General features: G+C 42.2%; 1 protein-coding gene across 2 annotated transcripts in view; it reads right to left on the bottom strand.

Moving 5' to 3' along the window:
* Tnni3k (TNNI3 interacting kinase) overlaps window positions 1-21,062 on the bottom strand; it is a 272,604-nt gene that overhangs the window by 238,431 nt on the left and 13,111 nt on the right. For both annotated transcript variants that reach the window (XM_032897120.1, XM_032897119.1), the window contains exon 5: window positions 14,170-14,280. In XM_032897120.1, the coding sequence (XP_032753011.1) occupies window positions 14,170-14,280 (111 nt within the window). The remainder of the gene's footprint in view (window positions 1-14,169; window positions 14,281-21,062) is intronic.

Here is a 21,062-nt window from a genome sequence, read left to right as displayed (position 1 = left end):
TCTATAAGAAAGTAAGCTGAGCAAACCAGGGGAAGCAAGCCAGTAAGCAGCACCCCTCCATGGCCTCTGCATCAGCTCCTGCTTCCAGACCTGCTTGAGTCCCAGTTCTGACTTCCTTTGGTGATGAACAGCAATGTGGAAGTGTAAGCTGAATAAACCCTTTCCTCCCCAACTTGCCTCTTGGTCATGATGTTTGTGCAGAAATAGAAACCCTGATGAAGACAATTTCTTTATCCTAAAGACATTCATTTAACTATTCAACGCCTTTGGCAGTTTATTTTCAGGTACTTTTTTTTTAAAAAAAGGTTTTGCTGTGTTCTGCTTAAATGTTGAATGTGGAGAAATGCAGTTGAGAGCACCTCACTTGCTCCTCCAGCACGAATATGTCTTTTTCCATGTTACTGAATATAACTTCTTATTGGGCCTTTAAAATCGCTCTAAGGCTTTATTAACACACACACACACACACACACATGCACACACACACACAGTAGAATGGAACTGATTTGTTTCTTTGTCATTGGTTTCACATGCACACATTTATATTTCTCTGCTTAAAAGAGAACTACTTGAATCCTCAGCTTACTTTTAAGTTGCTGTATCTATAGGCCCTTCAAGGAGTTGATTTAGTTCCTTGTGAAGTTTGGACATTCGTTTCTCATCAGATACAGGGCTGGCAAATATCTTCTCCTGCGCCAAAGAATGTCTTCTTTTTTTCTTGACTCCTTTAAATAGGTGTGATTAAAAATTCTGCTTTCAAGTCTGTGTCCTTTCCATTGAGATTATATTGAAACAAGTCACTATCTGTCTCAACATTGAGATTTTAATAGCTGGGAGGTGGTGGTGCACGCTTTAATCTCAGCACTCAGGAGAGGCTAGTCTGGTCTACAGAATGCTGGGATACATAGAGAAACCCTGTCTCAAAAAACAAAGCAAAACAAAACAAACAAATAACTAAATAAATGTAAAATGCTTTAACTGTGTTTTTCTAGTGATTTTTCAGTTCTGGGTCTTAAAGTTTAACTCATGTCTACTTTGAACTGATTTTTACTATTTGTGAGGGTAGGTGTTTTGTTTTTGGTTTTGTTCCTTTGGTTTTTCAAAGCAAGGTTTCTCTATATTGCCCTGGCTGTCCTGAAACTCGCTCAAACTCAGAGATTCACCTGCATCTGCCTCCCAGGTGCTGGGATCAAAGGATACCACCACTGCCCAGTTCTTCGAGGTTTACTTTATTATTTTTAATTATGTGTGGGCGGGCATATCTGCATTTTGGTATGTGTGCAGAGAAATTCAGGTGCCAGCAGAGGCCCAAGGTGCTGAGTCCCCTGGAGCAAGAATTACCCAGTCATGAGCCTCCACCTGACAGGGGTGTTGGAAACAGAACGCATCTTCAGGAAGAGCATCAAATGCTCTCAACTCCTAAGCCACATCTCCAGTCCCTCTGTTTGATGTTTTTAAGGATCTGGTTCTACTCTTCTTCGTGTAAATAGATGGTTTTCTCTATAATGTGCATTGGTGGGGCCGTGTTTCCCCTCTGTGTGTTTGCGGAACCTTTGTTTAGGTAGCTCCATCTGCGATGGCAGCCTGTATGGGGGACACTGCTTTCCCGTCAGGACTGTCGGCATTCTTCCAGCATTGCTGACCATTTGGTGATAAATCATCTGAGTTTGCATGTGTTTCACATGCTTTTCTGGATAGGAATATTGTTTTTCCTCTCCAGATTAGGAAGTTGTCTGCTATTATTTCTGTAAATAGGCAGTTTTTACCTTTTTCTTTTTGAACTTCGACAAAGTATGTTTGGGTGTATGCCATAGCACCATTAAAGAGCTCTGGGTTTTCTTCCCCTTTTCATTTTTCCGTTCATTCTTTTCCTTTCTTTCTTTTACCCCTCTCTTTAGGTGGTTCCAGATGACTTGTCTTTGAACTGAAAGGCTCTGCTCACTCACATCAGCTGCTGAAGCTCTGCAAAGTTGCTTGTTTCCGTCACTGTGTTCCCTGTGTTCCTTTATTTCTGTTTGGCTCTTGCTTATCTGGGCTGAGCATTTTATATTTTGCCTTTAATCTTTGTTTCACAGCTCTGTTTCTTGTTCATCTCTCCTCTGTCATGATTCACAGAGTTTCCTTAGGATGATTGTTTTGAAGTCTTTATCAGGGAATGTGCAGATGTTAATTTCTTTACTGTCTGGAATGGAGACCTTGTTTCTTTTCCAGTCATCACAGTCTGTGAGCATCTGTGGTCCTTGTGACTTTGTGTTGATACTTGTGCATTTGTAGAAATAGAATCTCTTCTAGAATTTAGATTGATTTACATGTGTGAAGTCCTTTACCAGTCATCCTGTCCAAGGATTCTAGAGTGGCCAGCTATTATAGTAAGATCACAGAGAGGAATTTTTGCTGGTTTTAGATGGGCAGCTACATATTAGGTCAGTGGGTAGATGGACTTGGTGCCTGGGTCCCCAAGTGTCCATATTATGTCTTGTGTTTAGGGCCAAGTCTGAAACCCAAGTCAACTGGGATAGGATTAGACCTTTGGTGTGCATGAACAGGCCTGATGACCTGCTCTATAATGGGAAAAGGAGTCTTAGAATTTAGATGTCCAAAAGCCAGTCTGGATTCTGGACCTACAGGAGCTGGCCTATATCGTCAGTTTGTTTAGAAACTTAGTATATAGGCCCCAACTTGGAAATGGGGACAGACTGGATTTAGGGCTGGACTAAAATAAAAATTGCTAAGAGTAGGACTAGAAGTGGTGGCAGTGACGTCCACCTCTTTCTTCATCCTTATCTGTCCCTTGGAGTTGATCCTAGAGTTTGGAGAGGACAGCCTGGCCCTGGGACAGATTGAGAAGCAAAGGCTTACGTCATATACTGAGATCACTAAGACACACGGTGAAGAGCAGCCTCCCTCCATCTTCCACTTAGACACAGGCTACCTATGTTGTACTATCTGGTCCTGGACTTTGGGGTGGGATAACTGTCCCTACTATGTGCGATTTTCCTTCCTAACATCTTCCGCGCTCTTTCTTTCATTTCAGCAATCCACCTGATGCGAGAGCGTCTCTTCCAGAGTCCTAAGATTTTGAGAAGAAGGTATTTCCTTGAAGGAATGCTTGTTCAAGTTGATATTTGTGTGAGCGGATGAACATATGGGCCTCCCATTGTTCCATTCTGAATGTCACTTGAATACTTTCTTTGTACATGCTGTGATATTCACTTGAATTTTGTGGTTTTTAAAGATTAATATGTATGAAGGTATTTATGAAAATTTCTTGTGATTTCATATCCTCGTTTCTTCATGAACAGTGTCATTATAATCTACCTGTGCTGACTTTAAGGAAGAGACAAGTAATTTTCCTCATTCTGTATAATTTCTGAAACACTTTGGTATTCATAAGTTTAGTCAGTTAGCAAACACTTATTAAAAATCTACTGTAGAGCTAGGCACTGTGGTAAATGCCCCTAACCCCAGCACTGAGGAGACTGAGATAGAAAGATCATAGGTTCAAGGCTGGCCTGAGTTACCTAGCAGGGACACAGTTTCAGAAAAGAAAAACAAGAAACCAACTATCTAAATACTCACAAAGCATACTCCATGTACCTGTGAGGTCTATGAAGACCTTTCAAACATTTTGTTAATACATTCAAAAACCTATGTAATAAATGACCAAATCAAGCCATGCTTCTGAGACAAGTTGTCTTAAATGATAACAGGAAATTACCTAACATGCTCTGGTTGATTAAAAGACAGAGATACTTCAGGGTAGAGAGACTTAGTGGTATGATAAAAATAGCTTTGCACCTTGGCTTTGGGGAAACTTAGAAAGCAAAACCTAGGGACTACAATATGATAAAGGCAGAGCACATTAACAATGGGAACAGTTCATTTCTGTCACAGCAGGTCTTGTGGAAAAAGGAACACAACGTTTTCTACCTTCACAGGAAGAGGCTCTGGACCATCCATCCAGGGAGATGGAGTTGGCAAGGCTCTCTCAGGCAGGAAATGTCTTTCCCAACATCTTGGTTGATAAAACATAAACGTTTTCCGGGGACAGTGGGTGTAGTAGTTCAGTGAAGTGTAAGCATTCTGTACACAGGCCTGATGAACCAGGGCATTTGCTGCAGAATAATGTCATTGTGAAAGCAGAAAAAAAATGGAACATTCAAGACAGACCTGGGAAATGTTTCCAGTCATTACCTTTAATTTGATAAATTCTACCAAATCTCCTGGATAGCTCAATCTGTATCTTCCCAGGAGGGTATTACATTGATGAATTCCAAGTGTGGAAATATAACAATTTTAGACTTTTGGGTTCAGACCTAAGGGAGTTAGAGTCCGGAGATCTCGAATGCATGAGAAAAAGGAAAAGTACCAACATTTTATATGCTATAAAATCCCAAGGAACTGCTTCTCAGAGCAGCCGCAGAGGTGTGTGCTCTTCCTGGAGTGTGTGTGTGTGTGTGTATAATGATACATCTGATACATGACTGTGCAAGAACAAACATGAGGAAGTAGTGGTAACACATGCTTCTGAGGAACACATTGAAAGAGAGATGCTACCAGAGGCAACAACCGTGGAGAGCCAGTCATAGGTTTCTAGACTCTTCCTGTTCTATCTGAATCTCCTCAGCACGCTTCTGAAGGTTGTTAGAGATTCCCCAGAGAGAGCTACAGAGAAGAAGTCATGTGGTGTTCTTAGGAGGCCTTAGTGTTTCATCATGGACTCCCTAAAATCTACCCCAGATTGAATCATTCCTGATAAAAGTGGGATAGTACTCAGTGCACATCCACAGTTCACTGTACGTCCACAGATCACGCTTCGGGTCCACAGATCACTGCACATCCACAGATTGGGAGCAAATACTAATCTCAAAGGTAAGAATGGATCAAAGGTAAGAATGCTTGTTTCTAAACCCCCAAAACAAAAAAAAAATTCTGGTATTCTAGCAATCTGACTTCACAAAAACGTAGAGACTTTTATTTATGATGAACTGTTGAAATCCTAAATGTAAGACTTTCAGCTGCGTGGCAGTATCCTAGCAACAGCTGGAAGGTGCAGCAAGTATTATTTCCATTTGGCTGATATATCACATACTGTGGGGATATGTATATGTATGTGTATATGCATGTATGTATGTATATGCATACATGTGTATGTGGGTTTGTTCATGTATGTATGTATGTGAATGTATGCATATGTGTATATGTTTGTATTCATATATATGTATGTGTGTGCACACATGCATATGTTTATATGTGTGAGGACACATTGGTGTGTATGTATCATACATGTGTTGTAGAATGTATAGAAGACTGATAATGTTTGAATCAATATTAGTACCTAGAAAAATTGAGAGAGAAGCAGATTTTCACAAGATATTAACTGGTTACAAAGGCTGTCTCATTTTGGGTTGATTTGATTAGCAATAATCTTTGAATCTAATTTCTCAGGTAATGCCTCTTTCATCACTTTCCAGGGTGGAAAGCTGATTAGCATCTAATTTACATTTTTATTAGCCCATAAAGCTTTTCTGGCTTGTGTCCTTCTATCTATCTCACGCTCAAAGCAATACTTACTGTCTAATAGTAGCTAATGCAGGCTATGTCAAAGGTCTGAGTGAATGCTAGGGCTCTCTTTTTTCGTGTCTTACAAATGATACATGCTTGACGCTTTGCCTATGGGAGTGTAAAATAAGATGATTCTAAGGTATGACCTATTATCCTGTCTCAGTCTCCAGACCAAAAGCCTAGACAGTGAGACATGGCCTCTGCCTTTAATAAAAGAAGCTGCCGCAACATGGAACACAGTAATTGGGAACACAGACTCTCTGGTTTCAACTTATGAGAAAACCACTTTTGAATGCCACAGGAGATGTAGTGTCCCTAAATTGGATCTTAGCTATTTCAGACTGTATGTTTAATAAAAGTTTAGCATCATAAACTAACCACATGACAAATGGATGTCAGGTTCAGCATGAGTGAGTGGTAGCTCAAAGCGCACATGGAAATATATACAGTTAATTCTGGTTTATGGGAATAACTTTGTATGCTGAACTAGAGCGTGCTGACCATGCTAGTCTGTGTCTGAATTATTGTGGCCTTGAGGGTTCAAATTTCATATATTAATTTAGGATATATTTCTTGATCTGAAAAAATTTAGGGAGAGAATTGCCAGTCAATAATAGCACTCCTTGAAATAACAATATCTGGATATATCCTGGTATCTGTGTGAGAGAAACTGATCACGTAAACACTTCTCATATGTCCCATGAAAGATGGAGTTTGGTATTTGAGATGAGTGATTGCTGTGGGCTAGGCAGTGGTTAACTCAGGCTTGTTTCTTGAAGCATTAGCCTCTCAATACTCTAAAACAGAATGCATTCAAAACTGTATTAATATACAGTTTTTGTGCGTAGATGTGATAATTAGTGAGCTTTGATTATTAGGTGAGTTTAACCCACTGATTATTGTTCTTAGAAGAAAAGGAGGCAGAGACAGCTGCACAGAGGTCTGACCATAACCACTGTGAGAAAGTCCCACCTGCAAACCAAGCAGTAAGCTATGGAACAAACCAAACTTCTAATGCTATGGCTTGGCATTTAAAGGTCTTCGTTCCAAGTGCTTCTGTTTGATGTTTATTTTTTATTTTATTGTTCCTAATAAATTCTAGAGCGGTGTCTCACCTGGGAATGTTCTGGGAATACCTAGGTTGCGAGGGTCAGAAGGACAGATTGAAGGGTATAGGTCATGCTTCCAGAGGGATGATCATGTTCTGAAATTAGACTGTGAAGATGTCTGTCCAGCTCTGTGACCATGCTAAAGCAACAATGACTTGTGTGCTGTGATTTTTCACAATAGGCTCGTTAAATCTGCAATGCCTAGTCAGAGAGGTATCATAGTCTTGAAGAGGCACCAGGACCCCATTATGCCTTTATGGTGAAGATTCAGACCTGCACAGGCAGTGTTTTCCAGACATGTGTTAAACTTCATCTCCCATGCTCCAGGCTTCCATTCCTATCAGGTGAAATGACAGCCATATTTGGACTAAGAAAAGGATGCCGGCCTCCGTAAGGGCAGCAGCTTTTCCAGTTACTCATTTTATCGTCTTGGATGATGATTCTTCTGTACTTTTGGGCGTTTTTTGTTTGTTTTTTTTTCATGACAAAGAAGAAAGAGGAGGAGGATTAAGAGGAAGAGGAGGAAGAGAACTAAAGGAGACTTAAGTCTATATATTTGGGGCAAGGTTATTGAAAGGTCTTGGGTTGGGATTCAAGGAGGACATTGAAGCAGAATGCCCCTTAAAGTAAGAGATTTTGAGATGTTATTGTTTATTGTGTTAACAGAGCATGGTGGGGGCTCAGAAGAGAGTTCAGTGCCATGAGATGAAGCAGGTGTCCCTTCTTATGGGCCTCAGAAAGAGGAGGTCCCACAATACTGTTTGTAGTCAACCTTTCATTCCTGGGTGGCAGATGAGGCTAGGAGCCAGGGCTGGTAACCTTCCTTGGGGGAAGTGAATATTCAGGTGGTCTCTGCTCTCCTGCATTCTGAGGCCCTGTGGAAGAGGAAGAGGCTGCTGCACATGGCCCCTCAGCCTCCAGCCCAAATCTGATAAGTGTCACTTCGGCGTGTAAATTCTTAATTGTTTTGTTGCAATTTGTTTGTATTTCAGATAAAGTTCACAGGATACTGGAGGCAGCTCTGGTTCTATTACGCTATAAATTCATCAGAGAAAAGGAGAGAACATATGAGCAAGATAGTGAGGCAGACACACATTGTAATTTAAGCATTCTCTTGTCTATGCCTCTGGGGAGAAAACTAAAGCCATTACAAAAGAAATAATGTGGAGAGCCTTGCAAGCTTTTTTGGTAAACAAAACTCTCTACTGAGACACTGAGATGATTTAGTTAAAAATGGATTGAAAAACCATCAACTACATTTCAGTGAAATCAGAAATAAATTCCAAAATAACTGGAAGCGCTTCTGGGCTGTACTTGGGTAAGTGTTTACAAGCTGAAAGGGGAACAGGCTGGGAAGAACACCTTCAGTGTGTTTGCCCCACCTGCACATGCTCTCCCAGTATGTAGGCCTATCTGTGAACAATGAAACACCCCATCTCCACATTGCATGGGCATCCTGGCCGCTGTCTGGTTTTCCTCTGCTAATGCAAAGGAACACACAGATGCCCACTACTGCTTTGTGTGCTGTCAGTCACAGAAAGAACAGTGGGGAGACAGCATTCTACAGATCTAAGTAATTAGGCACAGAGCAGTCTGTGTGTTTGGTGTGTGTCAGTGTGTCTGTGTGTCTGTGTGTCCGTGTGTCTGTGTATCTGTGTGTCTGTGTCTGTGTGTCTATGTCTGTGTCTGTGTCTGTGTGTCTATGTCTGTGTCTGTGTCTATGTGTGTGTCTGTGTCTGTGTGTCTATGTTTGTGTCTGTGTCTGTGTGTCTGTGTCTGTGTGTCTGTGTCTCTGTGTCTGTGTCTGTGTCTGTGTGTCTGTGTGTCTGTGTGTCTGTGTGTCTATGTCTGTGTCTGTGTCTGTGTGTCTATGTCTGTGTCTGTGTGTCTGTGTCTCTGTGAGTCTGTCAATGTCTGTGTGTCTGTGTCTGTGTGTCTGTGTGTCTGTGTCTCTGTGTGTCTGTGTTTGTGTGTCTGTGTCTGTGTGTGTCTGTCTGTGTGTATGTCTGTGTGTCTGTGTGTCTGTGTGTTGTGTGTGTCTGTGCCTATATGTCTGTGCCTGTGTGTCTGTGTGTGTCTGTCTGTGTGTCTGTGTCTGTGTGTCTGTGTCTGTCTGTCTGTCTGTGTGTCTGTGTCTGTGTGTCTGTCTGTCTGTGTGTCTGTGTCTGTGTGTCTGTCTGTCTGTCTGTGTGTCTGTGTCTGTGAGTCTGTCTGTGTGTCTGTCTGTGTGTCTGTCTGTGTCTCTGTGCGTGTCTGTGTGTTTAAGAGGAAATGTGCGTGTGTGCCTGTGTGTCTGTCTGTCTGTGTGCCTGTGTGTCTGTGCCTGTGTGTCTGTGTGTCTGTCTGTGTGTCTGTGTGTATGTGTCTGTGTGTCTATGTCTGTGTGTGCCTGTGAGTCTGTGTATCTGTGTGCCTGTGTGTCTGTGCCTGTGTGTCTGTGTGTCTGTCTGTGTGTCTGTGTCTGTGTGTCTGTGTGTCTGTGTCTGTGTCTGTGTGTGTGTCTGTGTCTCTGTGTGTTCAGTGTGTCTGTGTATCTGTGTGTCTGTGTGTCTGTGCCTATATGTCTGTGCCTGTGTGTCTGTGTGCACTATTTCTCACTGGGTTCTCACACTCAGACAGTAAGGACCAAGTAAAGTTATCTTTGAATCAGTCAATGATGCTATAATAGTTCAGGTAACGACTCTTGCACTTTATTTGTGGCTATCTGAACATATTTTGTTTGTAGATTCTGAAGATCAGCCCTACTTTAGCAGTAAGTCTGGGTCATTGTGAAATACTGTCCCATTATTTATGAAATTGTGGCTTTGATGTTGGGTGATATAAATTAAAATTCCTGAAAGAAAGCTGTGTTTCCCTATGTCCAAAAATCTCCCGGGAAAAGTCTGTGTCCATAGTTAATGAGGGAAGAGCTGGTATTTCAGTACCATGGGGGGATTGGAACATACATATCTTGGGCTAGTGTTAGCCTTCTGAAATAACTATTCCTTGCCCCATTCTCTCTATGGACTAACATCTCCTAAAAACCTCTTAGAGTAGTGGTTTTCAACCTTCCTAATGCTGTGACCCTTTGATACTGTTCCACATTGTGGTGACCCCCAACCATAAAATTATTTTTGTTGCTATGTCATAACTGTAATTTTGCTCTTGTTATGGATCATAATACAAATAAATAACTTTTTTTCCAATGGTTTTAGGTGACCCCTGTGAAAGGGTTGTTTCCATCCACAAAGGGGTCAGAAACACTGTCTTAGAAGCTACTAACTTAGGAGAACCCTAAGAGTGTCTGTCATCAGATAGCATCTCATCCGTAGAATAGCTCCTTCAATCTCAGTGTACCCACAAATGTGTTTCAAAATTGCCTTGATTTATAATTTTCTTTGTTCTCTAAAACTATGAAAAACTTCACCTAACTGTTTCTGCATTGGAATGTGGAATTTGGGATAACCTACATCTCTGTTCGTGGGCCAGGCTCATTCAAAATGGCTCCAGAATAAAGCATTAATTTTCCTTAAGATTAGAGCTGTGGTTTAACAGTGACCAGGGTAGAGTCTCATCTGATTAATTTCTTCATTATCTGAATGCCCTACACAGTGGTTGGAAGTCAATTCTCTAATTCTTAGTCTCTTTGCTGTATAAAGTGAGGTTAACAGTTATTTGAGGGGAGAACAAACAGCTCACTACATTATCAACAGAGAAAGAACAAACCAAGCTTCTCTAATTTTCTGTGCTCAGGAGATTGCATGATCTATGTGCATACGTGTGCACAGAGAGGATTCAATGCACGTTTATTGATCGTTTGGGCCTTTTACAAATCAATGTATGCATATGATAGATGGATAAATTAGAGAAATATTGGAACAAAGTACAGCCTATGTTTTCCTCCCTCTTACGGCATGGCAAACTCACATCTGAGCCTCAGTTTCCATTCTGCATATCTGAGAACCTGCGGCCTGTGCGATCTTGCGTTATTAAAGTAGACAGCTGCCTAGCCAATGGAAATTTCATTTTAAAATTGTTCACCAGAATTCACGATGAGAGAAGGACAAGCACACCAGAGGCACTATTGAGGGTTTGGATTTGGTATATGGAGACCAAGAGTCCTGTCTGAATCAGCGTCGTGCACTGTCTCACAGCAAATGTGGGTGACAAAGGCAGCTCCCTCTTATTGACTGGCATCGCCCTGACCCATGTCCCAAGAGTTGAATAGAGCAGTGAGTATCTGCACTTGGCTTAGTTAAGAAAAGGGTACCCGTTACCCCACGGCACTCAGCACCATTTCATGCCCAAAGCTTCATGCCTTTGACTTTCCTAGGTGCTGGGACAGCATTCTTTTCCTGCTTTCTCTCACAGCTGGGACTAGCAGTCTTTCCTCTTAGTCAGGATTCTCTGTGAGTTAATTCTTCCATTCAGCCTTCCAGCAGAATTCAACTTTCTGCTATTGTTATGATCTCAACTTCCATTTTTTTTTTTAAGATTTATTTTATGTATAGGAGTACACTGTCACTGTCTTCAGACACACCAGAAGAGGGCATCAGATCCAATTTCAGATGGTTGTGAGCCACCATGTGGTTGCTGGGAATTGAACTCAGGACCTCCGGAAGAGCAGTCAGTGCTCTTAACCACTGAGCCACCTCTCCAGCCCCGTCAACTTCCATTTCTACACGCACAGCTTTAAAAGCCATGCAGTGAACGCAAACTTCTCCAGTAGTTAGTTGACAGCTATAAGCGGTAGTATCCCTGATTCACGGAATGTCACTTCTGTGGTTCCCACCGGCAGCACTGAAGTTGATGCACATTGCTTTTCGTGCTACCCATGCCTATGATGTTTACTTTACTTTATAAGTTAAGTGCAGTCCACAGTTAGATAACAAGATACATAAATTACAACAACAGGACGTAAGAAAACTTAATCTAACGTTGAGAATCATTTGTAGAATTTCCCATCTAATGCTTCCAGACCAAAGCTGACTGTGGCTAACTAAAGCCTCAGGAAGGGAAACCACACTAAAGGGGAGGCTGCTTCATGGATACTGCAGAATTCTACCGGAAACTAATGGACCGGGTCAGCTGACTCTTTCCCATTCTGACTGAGGACGGAATAGATTGAAAATATTCACTGCAACTGTGAGTTCTGAAGTGGATGAGTCATGAAACTTTACATTTTTAAAGACGTATACCTTTTGTTTTTATTTATGTGTGTCTGTGTGAGTATGTGGTACGTGTGTCCAGTGGCCTGGAGCTGGAGTTAAGGTGTCTGTGAGCTGCGTGACGTGGCTGCTGGGAATGAAACAGCTCTCAACGCTTCGCTGCTGAGCCATTTCTTTAGCTCAAGCATTTACAATTGAATATGGTGGTGTAGGTTTATTTTTTTGTGGTTCTTTTGGAGGGGGACAGATAGCATTTCAGTGCATTATTTTTCTTATCTGACCAATAACTTAATTAGTATGCTTATGCTGTGTAAGAATAGGACAATGGGTGTTGAGTCCAAACACATTTCATGTGTAGCTGGTTACTGGCTATAGGTGTGGTTGAGCTTTGTACACTGGGTAAGGAGGGGAATCGGGTGACACCCTAAGAGATTAGCACTAGTAGAGACCTACCAGAATTGTTTTATTATTAGAGTTTGCCCTGAGCAGGTGGAATCAATCTGCCTCTAATTCACAGCCTAAGAAAACAGGGCCATTTGAAGATGCTGAAGAGTCTGGCCTGCTAAACATCACGTGCAAACACATCAGCTCACTAAAGGTCGGGCGTCCTTCAGGGGAGTGCGGCAGCCATTCACCAGTTCTTCTACTAGGGTTTCTCAATGTTTATGGCTCTAGTTGAAATTTTATACTTTAGATAGGGAAGAAGAAAATGCTTTTAAGTAAATGTACTGAGATTTTTTTTTTCTTTCCTCATAAACAGTGCAAACCGATGCTATACATTTACGACAATATCTCTGGATATCTGTATTAATTTTGTAGTAACAAGAAAGAATAACATAAAGGGAAATCTTCTGTTCTCAACATGAGACTGTTACCTGTGAGGACCTGCGGGGAGGCATCATTATTAGGCGCCATGGCTCAAATGTATTTCAGATTTTACATATGGCTTTATTAGTGTCTCTGTTCCCACTTGTTAAAGGTTCAGTTGGATTTGGGATATGAAAATTTTTTTAAGTAACTATTTAATAAGGAGGTGGAAAGCTGCTCTTTATTACTTTAATGAGCTTCGTAAGCTGACACGTCTTAGTAGAGTACGAAAGAGGTGGGACTTTGAATACGATGACCAGGATTCCAGACAGAATCTGTGCTCAATGGCTCTGTAATTGTAAGAAAGTTTCTCTCAGGAGACGTGATGTTCTTACCTAATTTAGCAGAGATGATAAAAAAAACTATTCCTACTCGAGTGTGTGTCATGTGAGCCACACACGTTTTAGCAGTGCTCTGTTTGAAGTGTAATACTTGATAAAGTTATGACAAGATTGGAGGCCTTCTCATGGCTTTGTCTTGCTGACGATGCATCCAGTGTCCCCACCCTCCAACTACCCATGATTACTGTGGCTCCTGCACATCTGTGCCTTTGTGAGTGCTAGGTCTCCAGCCTGTGCGCTCACACTCTCAGGGCGGTCTCACTTCACTCAGGTCTCTGGTTCAGCATCATGGTCCTTCAGAGCCTCTGACGTAGAGCTCACGTAAGTAACGTTCACTACTCCATAACTGCCCATACTTCATCGGTCTACAGTACTCACTGGCAGCTCAGACTATATCATATCTTCCTTTCCTTACCGTCTGACTCTTGTTTTTTACCGTCTGACTCTTGTTTGAAACTGTGCTCCCCAGAAATGGAGATTTTGTCTGCTGTCCTGGCCCTGCCGTCTCGGCACTCTGAACAGAGCCTGAGTGTATTTTTGTGTTTAGTAAATGCTTTTCCAAGTGATGGAAGAGGAAAGATTAGAGAACAGGCTTGTATCTCACCTCACTCTGTAGGAAGCAGTCTTCAGAGTGTTTTGTGTGGAAACTTTAATTAAACACTTTACTAAACCTATAGTTACTTTCTAGGAGTTGAAGCCAGAATCTCACATGTGTCAGGCAAGAGTCTACCGCTGAGTCACCTCCCCAATCCTTCTATTAGTATTGTCCAAATAAAGAAAGCAGGTCCCGAGAGTCAGTAACTTCCTCAAAGAAAGGAGAGAAAGCCGGGGCAGCCATGCTGCCTGAATGCAAAGTGTTTCCTCTCAACCACAGTCCAGCACCTCTTACGCCCAGGTACCTTTATATTAACTGATGTTTCACTACATTGCTAAATAATGCATTGAACTCATTATAAAAATCACATTTACATAGCCAAATTTTACTGTCAGAATAAATGAGTATGTCCAGTGGTTAGAAACAAAACAAAACAAAAACAACAACATAGTTCTAGGATCTGAAAGACCAGCGTCTCGCACAATGGCAAACAATTAGAAAAGGCATTTTCTTTTTTCTTTTCACATGATGGAGGCAAGACTCACCTCTGGGTGCCCAGCTACTGCAGCTATGTGGAGGGCTGTGAGGCCACCGTATCCCGCTTGCTGAACATCTGCTCCGCTGTGCAACAGTGAAGTGATAAGTTCCGGGCTGTCCTGTAATGAGACACAAGTTGAGTGTTTTTTTCCATTAGCAGCAGATGGTGAGGCTGTGCACAGGATGCTGTTGATTTCCTGGTTATAGGAGGCTTGGGTGTTCAAAGAAAGCCTAAGTGTGACTTCTGAGAAAAGCTTGCATCGGCAAGCAGAATGGCTCAGGTGACTGAGACATCGGGCCAAATGGCAGGATGGAGCAGCGACAGTCAGCCCTTGCCACGTAGCCAGGAAAGGTGGAAAGAGTTCCTGTCCGTGGCAAGGTTGCTCAGCAGTTTCAATCTTACAAGTGTCACCCTGCAAACAGGACTTCTCGGTAACCAACATCAACCCCGAGTCAGCCACGAGCTTACAGGGAGAGGGCAAAATTGGAGTTTTTCTTTCGAGAATGAAGATGAAACCTTTCTTCTAAGATGAAAATGTAACAAACACAGAACAAACCACAATTCACTAGACTTTTGTGGTAATTCCATAATTCTTCTTTCTAATATGATGACATCGTGGGACATGCACAGTAACTCAGTATTGTTTAACTTGGTTCAGAGCGTGAAAGGGTGGTGTGATAGCCCCTGCATTCACAAACCCCCAGATGCTAGTGGAAACACAAAGTTCTCTCTGCTTCACCCTCTATTAAAAACTGAAAAAAAGGTATTACAGTGGTGCATGCCTGCAATGCCAGCAGTTAGGAGGCTGAGGCCAGTCTCTACCTCAATAAATAAATGCTTCATAATAAGTAAATAAATAAATGCATAATCTCAATGTCTCTAATACTTGGCCTATGGATACACAAGTGTAAGGAAAGAGGAATCTTTACAAGATGGATCATTTATGAACTAAATCTCATAATTTCAAAACTCAATAATATAAATAAAACTCCACTGCTTGCAAACTATGTTAACTCTTTAACATCACCCTATACACACATATGAAGGTTTTTAAAAAGTAACTTAAGGGTTTAAAACTTAGACGAAGACCTTCAAAATACAAGAATGTTAAATACTTGTCCAGAAATCTTCCAGTTTGCCTTTCCGTTGTCATGACCAAAATAACTGGGGAAGAGAGGGTTTGTTTCATTTTTTTCTTCTGAGTCACAGTCAGTCTTTGAGGGAACTTACACAGGAATTCATGGCAGGAACCTGGAAGCAGGAACCATGGCAAAATGGTGCTTGGTAGCCCTCGGTCTCTTTCTTACACTCCCCAGGACCGACTGCTCAACAGTGAGCTGGGCCTTCTCTTGCCAATCACCAATCAAGACAATTTCTCACAGACACCACTGTGGTGGTCCCCTCTTCCCAAACGATTCTAAATCGTGTTCATTGGACTAAGCCCAACTGGGACACATTGGCTGTTCCTGCTTCACCCAAATACAAACAAACAAACAAACAAACAAACAAACAAACCCTCTCTTTCTCCACTCAGAAGACACCACACTGTGATCAAGTATAAGCTCATTTCCTATCACCTTGCCTTTACTGTCTGATCTTCTGGGATATGCTATCAGCGCTGAAGAGGGCCAGTCAGAACTCTGCCGTGGCTCGGTCCACTCTGAGCTGTCTAGTGTAGGTCCAATCTGCTCTTCACTATGATCTCCTCCTAATCCTGATTCTGCTATTTACCTCAGAAGGTGTCACTTGAAGCAATTTTCTTGAAGCTTTCCATTCTCAGACTCTGCTTCTCAGCTGCCTCTGTGGGCATTCGGGACCATACAGTGAGCCTCCTTGGTAAGTTTAGATTGAGGCAGGGCTGGGAGTTGAACTTAGGTCTACTAACTCTGAACCATGCGATTTTCTTAACAAACCAAGCTACCCCTAGTCCCTGACTCCCATCTCCTTCTTATGCTGTGGTAGACTGTAATGGGACTCACATAAGAAGTCTGAACTGGGGCTGAACAAGGAAGGGCACCCTTCGCACAGCCTGCCAATCTCTGCCCACTTATTGTTTCGGAAGCACCGAGTCCCAGTGTGGGTTCCATTATTGTTTGCCATATTATCTAACATTTGCTTATTTATCATCTGTCTTGTTCCTTAGCCATGGAGAGCCTTAAAATGGAAAAAGTGGGGAAATGAACAAAGCATTCATATCAGGGCCATGCAGGACTGTTTTGAAGGCTCAGCTAACTCAGGCTTGGAAGTGAAGGCGCTCCAGGAAGTAACACTGTCTGATGTAAGGACTGAGAGATGATGATGTTTGTAAGTTAATTATATATCAATGTATGAGCATAAATGTTTAATTAAAGCGAGGGACTGTTATTAACACTGTTTATAAAAGTCATCGTTACTTGGAAATTTCGGTTGAAAACGCCTCCCCCCAATGGGATTTTTTTTTCCTCCTTCAAAGAATTTTTTATTACTTTCTTGACAAATTCCCATTTGGGAAAAAACGCAATCCTTAGTCAAGTCATTTGTACAAATAGAAAGACGACTTGGATTAAGAAATCAATTTAAGTTAATGAATCTTTTAATCTCTCCTCTGAATCATTGCTTCTTAGTTCTCATCTTGGGGTTGTACTGTGCTTTTGTTTGTCAAAGCTGGTAATGAGGGCAGTGACTAGGGCCACATGTAGAAAAGAAGAAGGGGATGCCCCAGAATGCTTTACCACACACAGAATAGAGCTTCACCCCAGGCTTAGTTAATCCACAGTGCCCACAGAGTTAATGCTAAATAGCTCCAGTAGGAGAACAGCCTTTGGAAGCTGTGGGGCACTTGCTCTGGGGTCTGTATCCAGGATGGCTGAAAGGAAACTCTCAAGTTGTTAATCAACTGCATATGCTGAGGAGGCAGAAAGCACTGGGCTGGGGAGTGCAGCTGTCACCAAGCTCAGGACCCACAGAGGAGGCCTCGGAGCTCATGACCCAAAGGTCTGGGTTTATAGAAAAGACCAAGGGCCATCCTCCCATCTCCTTCCACTTTGTAATAAACATGTACATGTAATATGTACACATGTAATATGTGTCCCTGACATAATATGTAACAAATACAATCTGGGATGAGATCTTAAGAGAAACGCACAGAATGGAATAAATAAATCACCTTTCTACATCAGCTTCCAACTTACGAAATGCTGAAGACCTGAACTAAAAACGACTGCTCCTGAACCTCTAAAGACGTGTCAGTAAGCAGGTGAGCCACAGTTTTCCTGTGCACCGCCTGTGAGGCAGGTTCCGGGCTAAGCGGGGTGGTCTCAGTCTTTTGTTCCTTTGAACTCCCAGGTGACCTCTATGAACCCTATTAAGGCTCAATGTTTTCACTCCAGGATCTGCATATCATCTTAGGAGCACACAGTATTGAAATATGAAGGCTGGATAGGCAGAACTCTCGCGAGAAGGATTCAGGAAACAAGCTGCAGGGTTTTTGTTTTTGTTTTTGTTTTTGTTTTTCTGAGAGATTCCCGTTTCAGCTAAGTGAGCCGACTGAATTAATTTAAACAAAAAAACGACCGAGTTCAAGGAATCTGAGCTTACAAAATGACAAATGGCTTCAAAAGATGTCTGTGAACAAAAGCACACAGCACATACTGTTAATTTAGGCAGCACGGAGACATGGTAACGTGGCTTTGTTTTTCTTTGTGGGAGTGGATGTCTCCATACTACCGGTTGCCAGTAGGAGGAGTAAGAAGGATCAAACTGCTGAAAAGACTCTCCCTCCTAAGTGCTTTGCAAATCAAATTTGCAATCAAGCCCATATCTGAAGTCAATTTGTCAAATATTTGCATATGGATGTATTTCCAAAGAGCGTATTTTTTTCTGGTATCAACTGGTTGTTTCGCTCAATGTGTGTGTGTGTGTGTGAGAACAAATTCTTGCATAAGAGAATTTTACTCTTAAAAAAACGAGAGCAGAAATCTATGTATCAGCTAAAACTTTTGATGTAGTTCCCAACCTTTTTCCTGTTACAAACCGATGACAGGCCCATTTCATTTTATTTTCTGTGTAAAATAGGTAATAAACAAGCGTCTAAAAATTGTTTCTTAAAAAATTAAATTGCACAATGATGGTTGATTTTATTAGCATTTTCCTTCTAATAGTTATTTTGCTAGTACTAAATAGGGTTTGTTCTTTAAAATCTCCCAAATCACCTAACCAAACAGTCGATTATGTTTACTCCAGCTTTTCTTTTACGGGAGGAAGGGAATAATAAGCCTTGGCGCCTTGCGCATGCTCAGTGAGGAATAAGCGTTAGCACTTTGCGCATGGTTGGCTGTAACTAGCTACGTGTACACCCCCCACTCTGCTTTGGAGATAATAAAACTGGAGGAAAGAGGGAAAGATCAGATTTTTATGAGCATGTAGCCCTTGCTAGAAAGTCTTAAAGCTGACAGATAAGCACGAGCTTAGCTTCTAGGCTGCTGGCACTCTTGAGGCTGAGACGCATCAAGGTAATGTCCAAATACTTGACAAGTCCTGGACGCTATTCACCCAGGACCCTTTCGAGGTTCTATATGGTAAAGAATCCAAGGAAAGTCCTCAGTTCTGACGTTGAGAGTTCACAGAGCAACGTGTAAAACACACAAATAACCCAGAAATTATGAGTGCTGCACTAAAAGATAATATAAAGTTTAAATTGGAATCCAAGATTGAGTGCAATAAAATCTGGGAGCTCAAGAGGGCTTAAGGAGGCTCAGCTTGTGATGATTTAAAGTACCTAATAACGGTGCGACGAGGAAAAAGAACTGAAAAATATTTTAGCAGGAAAATTAGGAGAAACGGAGATATGTGGGAAGGGGATAGAGCAGTGCTCTCCAAACCCTTGCCTGGAAATACCTGCATGTGATTAGAAAAAAAATATTCATTTGCCTGTGATGGCTAAATTTATACTTTAATCTGACCCAGCTCACTGCAGACAGGTATTAATCAGCTGATGTGGGCCTTGTACACACGAGTTTTGTATTTAAATGGCACCAGTGGCTTTGCCTGCTTTTACATCTGAAGGACCCAGGTTTCTCTGGATGCTGGGTGTGGGGTGGGGGGGAGGTCTACTTTGCTTTAAGAGGCCACCTTTCAACCATTTTTGAAGAAGTTACAGTCAGTGCCCCTATCCACAGTAGATAATATAAGAAATTGAGATAGAGAGATTCTAAAATGGAAATTGGTTTCTGTGAGGAGAGGAGGTGGAATGCACTGCAGGAATACCAGGACACCACAGCATTCAGAAACGTCCTGCATGGCAGTGTCACAGTGACTCTCAACACAGGTGTCATTATAGAAAAGAACTCCAGGCCGAGACAGAGTCCAGAGTCTCACAAAGCCCCTCGGCTGTCAATCAGCCCCTCTCTAGTCCTTGCAGCCGCATTGTTATCCCTTCTCTGCCTTTCGGGGGAAAATGTTTGTCAGACATTATCCTGAAGCTGCCCGTGTTTGAGTTTTGCAGAAGGAGTAGCAGACATTAAAGAGAACTTAACACTTAGCTGCCGGTTCTGCAGCAAGCAATTGGTAATGACCAGGCATTGACTCTAGATGCACAGAACAGCTTTAAGGTATCTGCAGGCAGGATAAATTGAGGGAAGTAAAATCTGCATCGTGAGTGCTAAGTAAGTTTTGCTTATGGAGTCAGCATGATGTAAGTAAAACCACCCGTGTAGAGTCCCAAGGACAATTTGCAAGACCATGTTGGTCTGTGGTAGGAACTGTCCTGACCATGATAACTGGAGTGGGAAGAACTGCCCACTGTGGGCGTCACCATTCCCTCAGAAGGAGACACTGGAGTAGATCTAAGTGCTAACAGTACATTGAGCACAAGCGTGCTTTCTCTTCCTGACTAGGCATGCAATGTAACCAGCTCCTTCCGGTTCCTGCCACTATAACCTCCCTGCAACGGGGAACTGTAAACTCAGGTTATGAGCCAAACACCCTTTCTCCTCTGTATTGCTTTTGTCAGACTATTTAATCAAAGCACAGGAAAGGAAAGTAACACAGTGGGAATGTGTGGTCCTCTCTCCTCATGGTGTAAACTTGTAAGACGTCTGTGAGTATGGAGGGTCTTTGACAAACTAATGACTGCTTCTTTCCAGACCTACATACAGGGAAGGGTGCAGTAAAACTCTGTCATAGACTCACAGGAGATGGAGAATAAGCTCAGGATTTGGAGATGGGGTCAACTGTAGCAGGTCATAATCACTTTTCTATGATCAACCAGGCATCTGACACCCATCTTCATTTCATGCTTCTGTGAAACACATACTAGCATTTAGTTTTATGGTTTGCTTTAGTGGCCAAAGAGATAATGCCCATTCAACATCTGAAATTAGTCAGAGTGGCCGACTGAGGGAAAGTCCCTGTGGATAGAGTGTCATATCACTTACATGTCATATGAACGTATATGATTGACAGTCTTGAGGGTCACTTCCAACACCAAATATTCCAAAGCACCTGTTGTAAGCATTCTGTCTAAGCTCCACCCCCACAGTTACCTGGCAACAGTCAGATATGCTCCATCCCGCAATTATCTGGCGACATCCAGCTGTGACTGACACTGTAAAAGGGGCTGCTTACCCCCTCCTCGATCTCTTGCTCTTGCTCTTTCCCCTCCTCCCCCTTTGTCACTTCTCTCCCCATTCCCCTCCCTGTTTCTCTCCACATGCTCATGGCCTCATGGCCGGCCTCTACTCCTTTCCTCTTTTTCTCTTCTCTCTCTCTTCCCTTTCCCTTGTCTCGTCCTTCCATTAAACCTCTCCATGTGGAACCATGTTGGGTTAGTGTGGTTTGTCCAGACAGGAGCTGAGATTTCTACCCCAAGACCCTGTCTCTTTTAATACCAGTACTGTGGTGTTGGGGTGGAGTAACATCAAG

This window comes from Rattus rattus, chromosome 3, assembly GCF_011064425.1.
Source record: "Rattus rattus isolate New Zealand chromosome 3, Rrattus_CSIRO_v1, whole genome shotgun sequence".
Lineage (NCBI taxonomy): Eukaryota > Metazoa > Chordata > Mammalia > Rodentia > Muridae > Rattus > Rattus rattus.
The sequence above is the reverse complement of the archived record's forward strand: the minus strand, read 5'-3'. Positions and strand labels throughout refer to the sequence as shown.